General features: G+C 42.6%; 1 protein-coding gene across 1 annotated transcript in view; it reads right to left on the reverse strand.

Annotated features, from left to right (window-relative positions):
- The window catches only part of OTUD7B (OTU deubiquitinase 7B), a 71964-nt gene that overhangs the window by 5944 nt on the left and 52034 nt on the right, over nucleotides 1-13986 (reverse strand). Inside the window, exons 6-11 of the mRNA XM_032792208.2 lie at nucleotides 10601-10728; nucleotides 7609-7721; nucleotides 5983-6110; nucleotides 5153-5302; nucleotides 4081-4195; nucleotides 1638-1722 (exon numbers count right to left, since the gene is read on the reverse strand). Of these exons, the coding sequence (XP_032648099.1) occupies nucleotides 1638-1722; nucleotides 4081-4195; nucleotides 5153-5302; nucleotides 5983-6110; nucleotides 7609-7721; nucleotides 10601-10728 (719 nt within the window). The remainder of the gene's footprint in view (nucleotides 1-1637; nucleotides 1723-4080; nucleotides 4196-5152; nucleotides 5303-5982; nucleotides 6111-7608; nucleotides 7722-10600; nucleotides 10729-13986) is intronic.

Below are 13986 nucleotides of genomic sequence, written 5' to 3' on the forward strand. Positions count from 1 at the left end.
CAAGAAAGGCCTAAACACACACCAGGGGGAGCCTTCTTCACACCAAAGCTGGCTCTCCCAAAAGCCGCAGACAGGAGCTGCAGAGAAGCATGATGAGCCTCAAGGCTGCATGTACATCACTGTCTGCTCCATAGCATGCCCCTGCTCAGTTAAAATACCACCCTGATATATCTACAAATTAGGCTCCGCAGATGCATCACCTTAGTGCAAGATTTAAATGGGGGAAAGCAAGACTTTAACTAGAGATGTCAGAGCTCTCTACCGGGGTGACCGATCTCCTTCTGGCAAGCTACAAAGGGGATGCAAGGAAGGTCACCACAAAAGACCAATGCAGGAATGTATGTAGCCCACCTAATAAAACAACCCAGGAGTATAGTGAGTGTGTCTGTATGGGATACAGGAGCCACCGTTTGAACGCTGGGATTCTGGAAGTAGTAACCACAATCAAGGATCACCACGTGCATCTGACCAAGTGGGTATTCACCCACGAAAGCTCATGCTCCAATACTTCTGTTAGTCTATAAGGTGCCACAGGAGACTCTGTCACTTTTTACTGATCCAGACTAACACGGTTACCCCTCTGATACTTGACACAATCAAGAAGACACCGCAATAAAATGGTAGATATTGCTCAAGCTCAGACCTGGGGCCCATTTCACTAGGGGACACTATACCCTCATAGTTCACTAATGTTATCTACTTGTAATGACCTGGGGCCATCATGGCAGGTGAGGATTTAGACTCAAGTATTGTGGGCAATCTATGATGGACAGGGAGCAGAGGTGTGACAGAAGGAAAACCATTACTTTTAAATGCAATCGTTTGAGCTTTTTCCATACAGACCCACACCTTGGCAGCATCTTGTTCTTTGAAATGATCCAAACTGAAATTTAACAATTCACATGGAATTTGGAGGAGTCATTCCAGGTCCTGAATTACCAACCCCATAACTTCCTTTTAAAAAAATATCTATGAATCTGGAAGAATTTAAGCCATGTTTTCACTGTTAATACAGCTGTTGTATCTTGGCAAGATGACAGCATGGGGATTTCTGAAGTATGCTGAACACTACATATGATCCCTTAAGGTTTAAGGCCCTGAAGTTACAGCTGAAGCACCTTAATATCTTGATTCACTTTCTGGCAGCTGGAAAGCAAGTGTCCAGATCCAGCAGTGTACAGAACATAGAATATTAGGGCTGGGAGGGACCTCAGGAGGTTCTAGTCCAACCCCCTGCTCAATGCAGGATCAATCCCCAGACAGATTTTTGCCCCAGATCTCTAAATGACCCCCTCAAGGATTGAACTCACAACCCTGGGTTTAGCAGGCCACTGCTCAAACCACTGAGCTATCTGTCCTCCCAGGCGGTGTAGTGCAGTAGGTTGAATTATCGGCTCTGTGTATTTTGAGCTTTAACATTGAATGTAAACTATTACTAACGCGTGCACAGAATCCAAGAGGTCCATCTGCACAGCATTTCTCTGCTCTTTCTGACCAAAACGAGGACAGCCAGGCCTTCTAATGGCAGGTTAAAGAAATGTACAAGAATGAAAGCAAAGGTCCATCCCCCGTCTAGTCCTCTGTGGGAAGGAAGCATAACTGTGTTCAAAGGAGTAAAATATTTCCTGTTTCTTTACCTGCATTTCACAGGGCAAGGTGATCCATTTAACATTCATGTAACTGTGCAGCAAATGTAGTTTTGCTTCCAACGATAATGTCACACTGGGGAAAAAAAAAAAAAAAAAAAAATGAAACAAAGTTACAATCCAGGATCATTTTAGTAACTGCGGTTCGATTTTCCATATGTGGAGATTTAATTACATTTTAATTGCCTTTTTCTTCTATTAAAACTTGCTTGCTAATTTTTATAATGTAATAACTGGATCAAAAGATATTTTGGAGCAGGGGTTCTCAAACTGGCAGTCGGGAACCCTCAGGGAGTCATGATGTTATTACCTGGGGAGTCGCGAGCTGTCATCTTCTACTCCCAACCTCGCTTTGCCTCCAGCATTTATAACGGTGTTTAAAATATAAAAAGTGTTTTTAATTTATACGGGGGGGCAGCGTCGCACTCAGAGGTATGCTATGTGAAAGGGGTCACCAGCATAAAAGTTTGAGAACTACCATTTTGGAGTGATACATGTACTTTTTTTAATACGAATTTCCTCCTTATATGACTAGCATTTATGTAAAATGTTAACTGGACAAATCAGCTTAATTTAAGCCCCATATTCAGGGTTTGTGTAAAAGGAATTTCTGAAAAACACACTTCCGTTCACACTAGATTTGTAAAAGTTATTTCACTGAATTTTTTAAATTCAGATTCTTCTGCAGTTCCGGAAACTTGGTCAAAACCAGTGCATGAGAACCAGAAAGGAAAAAACTGACCACGCGCTAAAATTTTTAGTTTTATCAGCAGTTTTATCAACAAAAAAAGGCAGTAATTTTCTTGTCTCTTTAAAGATAAATGTATCTTTGGAGTTCATTTACATTTTTCTGGTTTTACATAACGTGAAGCAAACAAATGCTACATATTCTTTCCATAAAAGAAAACAGTTTAATATTGGCCACAATGATCTCAGTTAACTGAAGCTGAAAAAATGAAGTGGTCACATACATTTGCTGCATACTAATTTCTATCTTGTCGGTGTCCCTTTAAAAGGTAGCAGCAATACAAGAGAAATTTGAGCATCATCCAGCATTCTAACTCAACCTTAGTTGCACACAGACATATCATGGTTCTGTTCCTGCCTACACAGACAGGGGAGTTCTGTTGTTCTTTGGCATACCAGGGGATAAATGCCTATGAAATTAACAAATCACTTAAGAATCCTGAGGAAGCAGGGATTAGGTTACAGCAAACATGCACGTGCAAAGTCGAAGAACAAATACATCATGCCTTCAATTATTCAGGAGAGCTCTTATCTTAACTGGCTGAAGTTTACGAGACTGTAAAATGTTAAGACACTTGACCACACCTAAAGGATCTTAAAGAGCAAAAGGTTAGTTAATTTTGTCCAGTAGAGGGACCTTTAATAATAAACCCATTTGAAGTTCTGGAACTGAATAAAATAAGGCTTGTTTAATCCTGTGCAAGAATAGACACAAGACTGAGCTGCAGAAAGTTAACTAGTGCCATTGAGTTTTCTGTAAGCTTCCAAGGTTCTCAAAGAGATTCTTAGGCTTGGTCTACACCAGGGGTGCGGTCGATCTAAATTATGCAACTTCAACTACGTTATTCACGTAGCTGAAGTTGACATTCTCAGTTGGACTTACTGTGGTATCTTCACCGCAGTGAGTCGACAACTGCCGCTCCCCTTTCAACTCTGCCTGCGCCTCCCATGGAGCTGGAGTACAGGAGCTGATGGGAGAGCGCTTGGGGATCGATTTATCGTGTCTAATCTAGACGCAATAGATCACTCTCTACTGGATCGATCGCTGCCCGCCGATCCGGCCGGCAGTGAAGACTTACCCTTAGTATCAGACACTGTTTTGTACTGTAATTACGTAAAATTAAAATTACTGCATGTGAAACATGTCCAAATTCAAAACTATTTCTCTGTATGCATTTGGCATGCAGGATTATTTTTGTATTAATGTTTAAAGGCCAGTCATTTGTACATGATGTGCACTTATTCCTGAAGCAGGTATCACAGAAAAAAATCTAAATACAGCTGGTTGGGAAATAAGCATTTCCCTCCACAAAAAAAGCCATTTTTCAAAAAAATATCTATTTGGTCAAAAAGCAATTGGCCCTTGAAAATACATTGCTAGAAAGTTTTCTACTATCTCTCGATCTATAACTTCAGAGAGGTTACGTATTCCATATAATATCGTACCTAGAGAAACCTGCTCCTACCTGAAGTACTTTGATCTTAAATACTTCTTCCCACAGAGTCCTACGGCCTTACAATAATTGATAGCATTTGAAAAAGGGCTGCTACGTCTCTGATGATTATCACACACCAAGCACAAGTTTGAAACAAGATGCTAGTAATTAAAGTTCCAGTTATTAGCTGGGGGATGCTAAGCGACACAGCAGCTGCAGTCCGGCAGTTTAATTTCCAGCTGAGAACTCACCTTGCTAGTTTGACATTATCAGTGTCATCTCTGTCCCACTCCCATTCTTTCCCAGGATCCACAGCGAAGTGCACAGGAAGCAGTTTGTGTTCAGAGTCAGTCAGAGGGATCACCGCTGCGATGGAAAGAGGAATGACACAGCCTGTTTAGGGCCAGAACTGACAAAGGCCTGGCTAACAAGGAGGAATTGGACAGAGGTCGTGGAGAGCAGAAATGGCAAGTCACCATTTACTATTTCTACAGGGCATCACTTTCTTTGGAAAGCGAACAGAGCGTTAGTGAAAAGCTCTGGAGGGTGAAGCCAAATGTTTATCTACACAGTAGGTACAGCACGGACAAAATAAGCTTCCTTCATATCACCCAGCCCTCCAGTGTCCAAACCCTATCCTGGGAGGGTCACCTTTTGCAGTCAGAGCGATTCACAGTCTCTCTGGCTCAGCCTTTGACTGACACTACTGAGGAGGGTGTCAATTTTGCGGGTGGCTTGTGTAATGCCAAAACATGCCTACGGCCTGGGACCTGTAGCATCTCTCAGATTGGCCACCAGGCAGCCTTATTGCACATGACTTAAAGTCACCAGTCTTGTTCTATAAATAGAGATTTTGTTTTTCAGGGTTTATTAATTTAATTTGGGGATGGTGGAGGTGTGTTTTAGGCAATTTTTGAGTTCTACGTCGATGTCTAAAAATTAGTTTTTTCCCAGGGCTCTCTTTGTATATACTGTACTGAGTAATCTGTTTGCAATATTCCCTAGTGTGCTTTAACATAGCACTGTTTCAAACAGTACCACATTAAAAACGGACTAGGGAACCTTTAATGCGCACCAGCGAGGTCTACATGGACCAATTAACATGCAATACATTAGTGCTCTTTAGAAATCACCCCCACCCCATCGTCCACATGACTGTTCCATGAAGACAAGCCTTTTGATACAAGCAACCATTTCCAGTGTTCTTCCTGTGTCTACTGGATTAAAAAACAAAAAACAAACAAACAAACAAAAAAAACCAGACTTTTTTGTATTGGGGTGTTAATTGGTGAAAACCAAAGATCAGAAGCCTTATGGAGGTACCTTGATCTTTTGTGGGTTCCTTCTGCTCCATGGATACTAGTGCAGAAAAATGGGCTTGATCATATGCCAATACCAAAGGAGAGCGATGACATTTGTTGGCTGGAACCTCCAGGGGCAGATAGATGCCTCCAAACGGTATAGGAGCAAATGCTGAAAATAATTTATAGTGCATTATTTTTCAGAATAGGTTATTAAGAACCATTTGTGCTAAAATCTCTGACAGACTGAACCAACTTATTGCACCACAACTTTCACCTTCACATCAGATCCATCTATCTAAATTATTTTACCGGGGAGGAGGTAACAGACACCACATTAGAAAGGATAAAAACAGAGGTGCACAATTGCAGAATTAAATTTATCTACGCACCCTTCTTTTCTCCTCCATAAAAACCCAAAACTTATACACACGAGATCAGTAATTGATTCATCTTTTCTGACAGGAAATGAAAAAGTCTGCTAGTGGAAAATTATGTTCATGGGAAGTGGAATTTCCCTTCTGCACAGGAGTACATGGGGGCAAAGAATTTGGAAAAAAACAACACGTACATGCTGTCTCAATACCTTCTTTGAGACCTCATATTATAAGGTGTTTGTGGTATGCCTTAGAGCTTCCATCAGAACCAAACTGGTTCACTGCGGCAGCTCTGCATAACCCAGAGCCAGAGCAATGCATCTTTTCTCCCTGTCAATTTCAAGGCACAAAAAGCCCCAGTGGAACTGAGTGAAGGGCGGAAGGAAGCATTCCACTAAATTGCACCACATACGTTTGAAGTAATAAAAGCAGCTTGGCAGTGGAGCGAAGAGAACTGCAGATCTGTGGGACTTACCTTCTCCCCCAGAGTCTCGCAGCATAGTGTCTGCCACTACTACAATAGGCCTCTTCAGCACATGGGCAAGAACAAAGACATGGAATTCCTCCAGGCTCTCATACACTGGCTCTTCAGAGCTGTCAACTCTTTGGAAATAATGGAGAAATGTGATCAGCCCTTCACCTTTTACCTTTAAATCACTTGCTTTACAAACAGACTCTGAACAAAGTATATATAAAACATCCACATAGCTCATATTAATATCAGATCAGAGATTGGTGCAAGCAGGGACTAGACCGATTTGAACTTTGGGCCAGTATGGATCCAAATCCAAACCCCAAGACAATGACTCATCTCCAGTTATACTAAGACGTGGCACTTCTAAAGGGCTATTCATCCTAAGGATCTCAGAAGGTGGATATTATTTCTGTTTTTCAAATGGGAAATGGAGGCAGATAGCCAATCCCTAAACCAATTAGAGGGCTGTAGCGCTGCTGAACTTCCCTGCCACCTGGAGCATCAACACATCTGGTGCTGCAGTGCTCGTTCTGAAGCCCCAGTGTTCCCAGGCAGAAGAAAGCTGGAACAAGGTTACACAAACACGAGTTGTGAGCCAACAAGATCCCTCTCATATAGAGAAAAACGCCTCCTTAAAAGTTGTCCAATGCTGTGTGTGTACTGTGAAGAGAAAGCGTGCTCCACCATCAGAACGTAACAAGGATTTCATGGTAGCCTTTGCAGAGACATTAATCCTTGGGAACACAAATACATAGAAGATTAAATTTCTTTCCTCTTCTTTGTTAAACTTGGTGTGTGGCTATTTTTACTTTCATCTCTGCCATCTGGCTGAGAGGTCAGACAATAAATGAGAATTGTACAAACACTAGAGGGCATCAACTAATTCATCTGGGCCTTACTCATGAGTGAGGATAAATATTTTAGATTTAGGGCTCACCTACATAAACAATTCTTTCATGACAAGCTGGGGTGTGACTCTACCTGCACTAGCCTGCCGCAGCCTGTCTGTGCAGACCTTGCTGATGTGCATTTACACCGTAGATTCATACCCCAGCTTGCTGCGGACTAAATGTTTGTTCCAGACAAGCCCGTCGCTAGTATTTGTGAAGTATCAGAGGGGTAGCCGTGTTAGTCTGGATCTGTAAAAAGTGACGAAGAGTCCTGTGGCACCTTATAGACTAACAGATGCACTGGAGCACAAGCTTTCATGGGTGAATACCCACTTCGTCAGACGTGGGTAAGTTTTAGTGAGACAAAGTGCTGGTTAGAACCAGGATACACAGAGAGATACTGCTGGCAGTAGCACTGAAGAGGCTCTCCATCATGGACCACTGTGCTCACCCTGTACATACACACCATAAAAAGATGACCCCTTGCCCCAATGTTCACCGTTTAAGTAGGGATGCGCCTGCAGCACCTTCTGGTCCCAGTCCTGAGCCCCCCACAAGTAATTACTGCAAGTCACACACCAATGGTGTCCAGTGAGTTTTACGAGACCACTAAACTATTTTGATTTCGAAGTGAGGGCATCTCAACGGAAAAGAAAAACAAAAGCCTACTGAATTATGACTAGGCTGCAAAACCCCTGTGGCATCTGCCATCTTTACACAACCGTCTTCTACCTACCCTCCACAGTTGCCTCCGTTTGTACCATAATGCATGCGGGGCTCGCTGGATGCAAGCTTGATTAGCTCATTCCATTCCTTTTGCCATTCCTCTTCTGTGTAAACAAGGCCAGACTAAACAAAAAACAAAAAACCCACACAGAATAAGGGTTTATCAACTTGCCGAAGCAAGTTGCTTTAATTTGCCCCAGCATTGATTTCTCTACAGAATTTTGCAAAGGCTGCCAATATTTTTCATGCAAAAGAAGGTGTACAGTGATATGATCTGGAGATATATCAAGTAACCAGAACACATAATACGGTTAGAATCAGAATCTACAGTTCATGTGAAAGATAATACATTTCTGATGCACTGGAAATACGAAGAAATATTTAAAGCCAGAGAATTGGAATAAAACTTAAATATCCCAATATTACACCGAAGGCATCTTGATTCTAAGCATTAAGGATTACATAACCTATTGATGAGAGAAGATAGCAGGAAATTATAACTGGATTAGCAGACATGCAGGTTTTGCTTTAGAAAGCAATTTACCTTCCCTTCCTACTGAACAAGAAAGTCAGCAGCAAAGTGTCCAGAAAGGTCCCACATGTAAGGGCAGATTTTCAGATATTATTGATTCTTCGAGGTGTTACAATCAAACTGAGTTTACATTTTCAGTCTCACTTTTGTTTTAGTCTGCACACACTACTTTATTGCTTTCATTTATTCATTTCATTTCAGTTATGAGCACAGGATTGGTCTCACATGATGTACAGAACGATTCTGAAATGTGGTCTTCCAAAAGAGATTGGTGCCCTATTGAGCTGAGCACTGCAAAAAACACATGAAAGCACAATCCTTGCCCTGAAAAGCTGATAATCTAAAAAGATTATTGGTGAATAGCATTACACAGGTGCCACCTTTACTATGTTTTCATTAGCTGTAGTTTTCAGAATTCTATCATTCAGTAAGAGTTATATTTTGGGAATAAGGAATCTTCAACCTGCCCTCTTGGCTGAAGCTGGTATGTTGCTATTTTAACATCCAACATGCCCACAAAGAGGGACAATTTAAGGTAAAAAGTAACAGAAACCACCACATCGCCAAACAAAAAACAAAAAAAAGTCAGACTAGACAAGACTTTATGCCAAACTTACTGAATCAGATTTCAGAAATCCCATTTCCCAGGACTGGAATGGGGGACTGCATGGGAGCATAGTGTATTCACACCTCTCTGCTATCTTGTGCTCCAGAATCTGAGCTTCGGTTTTAGGAAATTAAACCACTAGTCTTATGAAATACTTTAAAATGTGAACCAAGAGTAACCAACGCAGCGATGTCTGCCCCTGCTGGTCTCAGGGAGGGGATCACGCAGAAGTATAATGATGATATAATTTAATCAACATTGTTAAGTATTTCACAGCTGATCTAAGCATGTAAAGAGGGAGAAGAGGATTACATTCTGCAGATTGGCACAGTTCACTGTGCATCTACAATGTACATCTCATTACAGTAAGCTTATTTTGGGGAGGAGGGGGGAGCTTGCACCACTAAAAACTTTTTTAATCCAAACCCCAATTTACAAGTCAACAGTTCAACTGCACCTTTAATATTTCAAAATGGATGTTACACTTCCACTGAAATGAAGTCACTCCACTCAGAGATACCAACGCTATTTTAGTATCTTACTCTACACCCAAAGAATGTTTGTGCTTGTTGGATAACATGCTTCCTCAATTCTACTAGAGCTTTTACTCATGAACATAAGAACTGGTGGCAGTCGTCACCTGAACTCTGGAATGTCAGTCAGTCACCAGGTGAACAATCAGACAGATCTTCCAAACAAAGGGACTAGCATGAGCCTGTCTTTCACAATACTAGAGCTCCAGGGGGCAGAGGACAGATAGCTCAGTGGTTTGAGCAGTGGCATGCTAAACCCAGGGTTGTGAGTTCAATCCTTGAGGGGGCCATTTAGGGATCTGGGGCAAAACCTGTCTGGGGATTGGTCCTGTTTTGAGCAGGGGGTTGGACTAGAACCTCCTGAGGTCCCTTCCAACCCTGATATTCTATGATTAAAGCACACAGGATAATTGTGCTTTACTGGCAGTCTACAGCACTCAGATGCCACAGACTGATGAGGTGCTGAAACCTATGCTTTTAACATTAAATGATGAAAGGTCAATTTGGTTTTTTAAATATTCAGTTTTAACAAGGATGGCTCTCTTTCTAAAGCAGAAAATATTAAAGTCTTATTTATTAATTACCTTTTTAAAAAAAAAAACCAAACAGCTCTAAGGAAAACTTACTGTGTTCTTTAGCACCTAAACACAATGGCATTCTATCTAGCTACTCAAGGACATCTGGTAACTTTCCACCCTGACAAACATACGTCCTTGCTTTCTTGGGCTAGTGTCACATCTGTAATGGTCTTTTAATGTGGTGAGTGCGCAAATTTCCTTTTTTGGTGGTAAAGTCCACACAGTGCTCAGACAGAAGTGTCTTCTGATCTTATCACAAGAGAAGCCTACACAGAGTATGATGCATTTCTTTTCTTTGAAAGAACTGTTTTGTTGGTAGTGACAGGATGTGATCCCTAATGTAGGCACAGCAGGAATGGCTGCAGCAAATTGTAATGTAACAACACGGGAAAGTCTGAGCTTTCAGTAACGTTGTATTATCCTGTTTACACTGGATCTCACTTGGGAACCTCACATCAGGAATAACAACGTACACCAATACTGATCACACAGCTATAAGTCCACAGAACATTCTTACCATATGAAAAGAATTTCTTTAAAAGTTTCACAACTGTACTGAAAATGGATAGTTACTTCCCTTTGGAGTGAGCCAATTCACTGTACGTTACTGATTTGCCAAAAATTCACATTAAATGTTTAAAAAGCAAAGCTTTCACCCAAAGAGGAAGCAGCTCCCAGAACCATATAAAATTCTACTTGGACACACCTCCTCGAGTCATAACTAAGAACTCAGTCTTAATTCCTTCTCTTACCTCTTTGTTCTGCTGTGTTTGTTGCCATCGCCACCGCCGCTTGAGAGCTTCCCTTTCCACACCTTTATCCATTAAGGTATAAAGTGATTTGCGAAGCATGAGATCTCTATCGTGGAAACCCCACATACCTACATGGGGACGAGGGAAAGGGTGGGGGGGAGTATTAATTGCCACTGGCCTTTCTCCAGCCTCTGCCTTCTGAAATTTGTCACACTAAAGCATTGCAACAGCCCTGTGAAGTAGGGAAGTGCAGCAGAACCTCAGAGTTACGAACACCTTGGGGGACTGGAGGTTGTTCGTAACTCTGAACAAAACGTGATGGTTGTTCTTTCAAAAGTTCACAACTGAACACTGACTTAATACAGCTTTGAAAAGTTTACTATGCAGAAGAAAAATGCTGCTTTTAATTATCTTAATTTAAATGAAACAAGCACAGAAAATTTCCTTACCTTGTCAAAAATTTTTTAATTTTCTGTTTTAGTGATTTATGTTTAACACAGTACTGTACTCTATTTGCTTTTTGGGGGGGGTCTCTGCTGCTGCCTGATTGCATATTTCTGGTTCCAATGGAGGTGTGTGGTTGACCACTCAGTTCGTAACTCTGAGGTTCTACTGCATCCCCATTTTACAGATGGGGAAACCAAGGCAGGTAGATAAAGTGACTTGCCTAAGGACATCTCAAGAGTCAGTGACAAAGTTAGGAATTGAACCCAGGAATCCTGACCCCAAGCCCCTAGATTATCCACAAAACAACAGCTGTTCGGCATTTTTCTGTAGCATAGAAATATGGGAATTCGAGTTAAAGTTGCCACTTTTAATTTAAAATACCAAAAATCTCAATGATAGTAAAGTATTGTGTCCATAAATTACTTGAAATCAATCAAGGGGCCAGGATACACATCTATTTACATGAGGAAGGCTAGCTTCACTAATTATGAACGGCACCAGTCCCATGTAGGAAATATTCCACTTCTGTTGACTTAACTGCAGAAACCTCAGAATATTAGAGCAATACTCAGAAGATTAGATCACTGAGAACTAAAACTTGGGCTTCTAAAATGGTCCCAGCCCAGGAGGCAGCATCCCGACACTACAAGTGTGTGGGGAAGGAATGGGTGGTTCTGCTCATTAAAATTCCCTTTGCAGATACATTAAGCTTTGCCAGAGGGAAGGGTAGAGACCAGTATTCTCAAGCTTCTAGTATCTTAGGTGCTTATCTGGCCCCTCATCACAGCTGAATTCGAGCACCTCACAATCTTCGATGTCTTTATGCTCACAGCATTCTTGCTACTAGCTTCATCTTGCAGATGGAGAACCGAGGCATTGCGACACTACGTGAGCTGCCGAGGGCCACACAGGAAGTCTGGGGCAGAGAAGAAATTGAACCTGGATCTCTGAAGGCCCAGGCTAGGTCCCTATACCACTAGACTATCCTTTTCTCTCTGCATAAAATGGATTAACACCAGAGGATAAGCTACCCTAAAGCAGAAGAAGATCCTGTTTATACAACTCCCCAGCACTGAAGTTCCTTTGGTCCACTGCAACCTTGGGATGCAAGACTTTTACTGTTCTTTATTATCCATGCTTTCTCCTTCACTATTATTATTAGCTTGTCCCACCCCAATCTGAAAGCCCATAATTTCAACAGCTGTCCACCGTTATTAAAATTGCAGCTAATTTGACCCTATAGAGATATCACCTATTCTCAGGGAGTTACGGAAGTCACAGTGATTAACCCTAGTCTTCAGAGGCCTTCAGCAGCTCGCTTTTGCAAATCTTGGTGGCAGACACGGTTCATGCCACACATATTAAGTCCATACAATCTTATCCTGAGATCTGAAGTCTCACCGCAAAGGTGATAAAATATTTAACACTTTGATTTTTATGCAAGATTGACTATAAACCTCAAGCTACATTATTTCAACATAACATTACTGGTTTCTAAACCAGGGGTGGGCAAACTTTTTGGCCCAAGGGCCAGATCTGGGTACGGAAATTGTATGGTGGGCCATGAATGCTCATGAAATTGGGGTGCAGGAGGGGGTGAGAGCTCTGTGGTGCGGCCAGAAATGAGGAGTTCAGGGTGCGGGATGGGGTTCCAGGCTGGAGCAAGGGATTGGGGTGTGGCGGGGGAGGGCTCCAGTAGGGGGTGTGGGCTCTGGGATGGTGCTGGGGATGGGGAGCTTGGAGTGCAGGAGGTGCTCCAGACTGGGATCTAGGGGTTTGGAGGGGGACCAGGGCTGGGGCAGGGGGTTGGGGTGCAGGAGGGGATCAGAGGTGCAGGCTCCAGGCGGTGCTTACCTCAAGCAGCTTCCAGAAGCAGCGGCAAGTCACCCCCTCTGGCTCCTATGCAGAGGCATGGCCAGGAAGCTCTCTGTGCTGCCCTGTGCAAAGGTGCTGCCCCTGCAGCTCCCTTTTGCCAGGGTTCCTGGCCAATGGGAGCTGCTAGGGAGGTGCTTGGGGCAGAGGCAGCATGTGGAGCCCCTTGGCTGCTCCTACACGTAGGAGCCGGAAGGGGTACATGCTGCTGCTTCTGGTAGCTGCGCGGAGCGGGACAAGCCCTCGACTCCGTTCCCGATCTGGAGCTTGAGGGCCAGATTAAAATGTCTGGAGGGCCAGATGCAGCACCCGGGCCATGGTTTGCCCACCCCTGTTCTAAATAGTGCTAAGGATATTCATTTACTACCAAAAAACCACTTTCATAGTGGGAGAACATATTTACCTTTCATACATTTTGTTCCGAAATCCATGTCTAAAAATAGAGACACTGCAGTGGGGTGGGGAGAACCAGGAGTTTTAATATAATGGGACTAGGACAAAGTGGGGAAATGCTCCAGGCTTCACTTTAAAAACAAAACAACAACAAAACCAGAACTAATCCTTCTCAAGTAGGGATGTTGGCACTATAGGAACTTTTTATTCCCTTTTGTTCTTAGTTCAGTCTTTCTTGGAAACACCAGTTCAGAGAATCATCCATGGCTTCCCCACAGCTGCATATCTACCTCATTACTCTGACAATATAAATCCTTCAACCTAAAAAAACCCCAAGCCCATTAAAAATGAAAGGCTTAGCCTGCATCATCCTGCAAGGACTAATGCTGTTGAGGAAAGAGTAAATCTCTTCTAGGGGTGGGTTCAAGAAAAGGCAGACAGGTGCAGAAACCAGAATTCACTGTCCCATCCTAGGTTATTCTGGACTATGTAGGTTTTCAGGAAGGAAACAACACGACTAAGGTTTGAAAGGCCCTGTGTAGGGGTGTGTTAACTTCCCGTGAAGCAGGTGGGAAAATGGAGGCACAGAGATCTGAAGGGATGTGCCCAAAACTACAAATCTAGGATTGGAAGTCAAATTCCTGACTCCTACTCCTGTTCTTAGATCATCTCCC

The sequence above is a fragment of the Chelonoidis abingdonii genome, chromosome 11, assembly GCF_003597395.2.
Source record: "Chelonoidis abingdonii isolate Lonesome George chromosome 11, CheloAbing_2.0, whole genome shotgun sequence".
In the NCBI taxonomy this organism is placed as follows: Eukaryota; Metazoa; Chordata; order Testudines; family Testudinidae; genus Chelonoidis; species Chelonoidis abingdonii.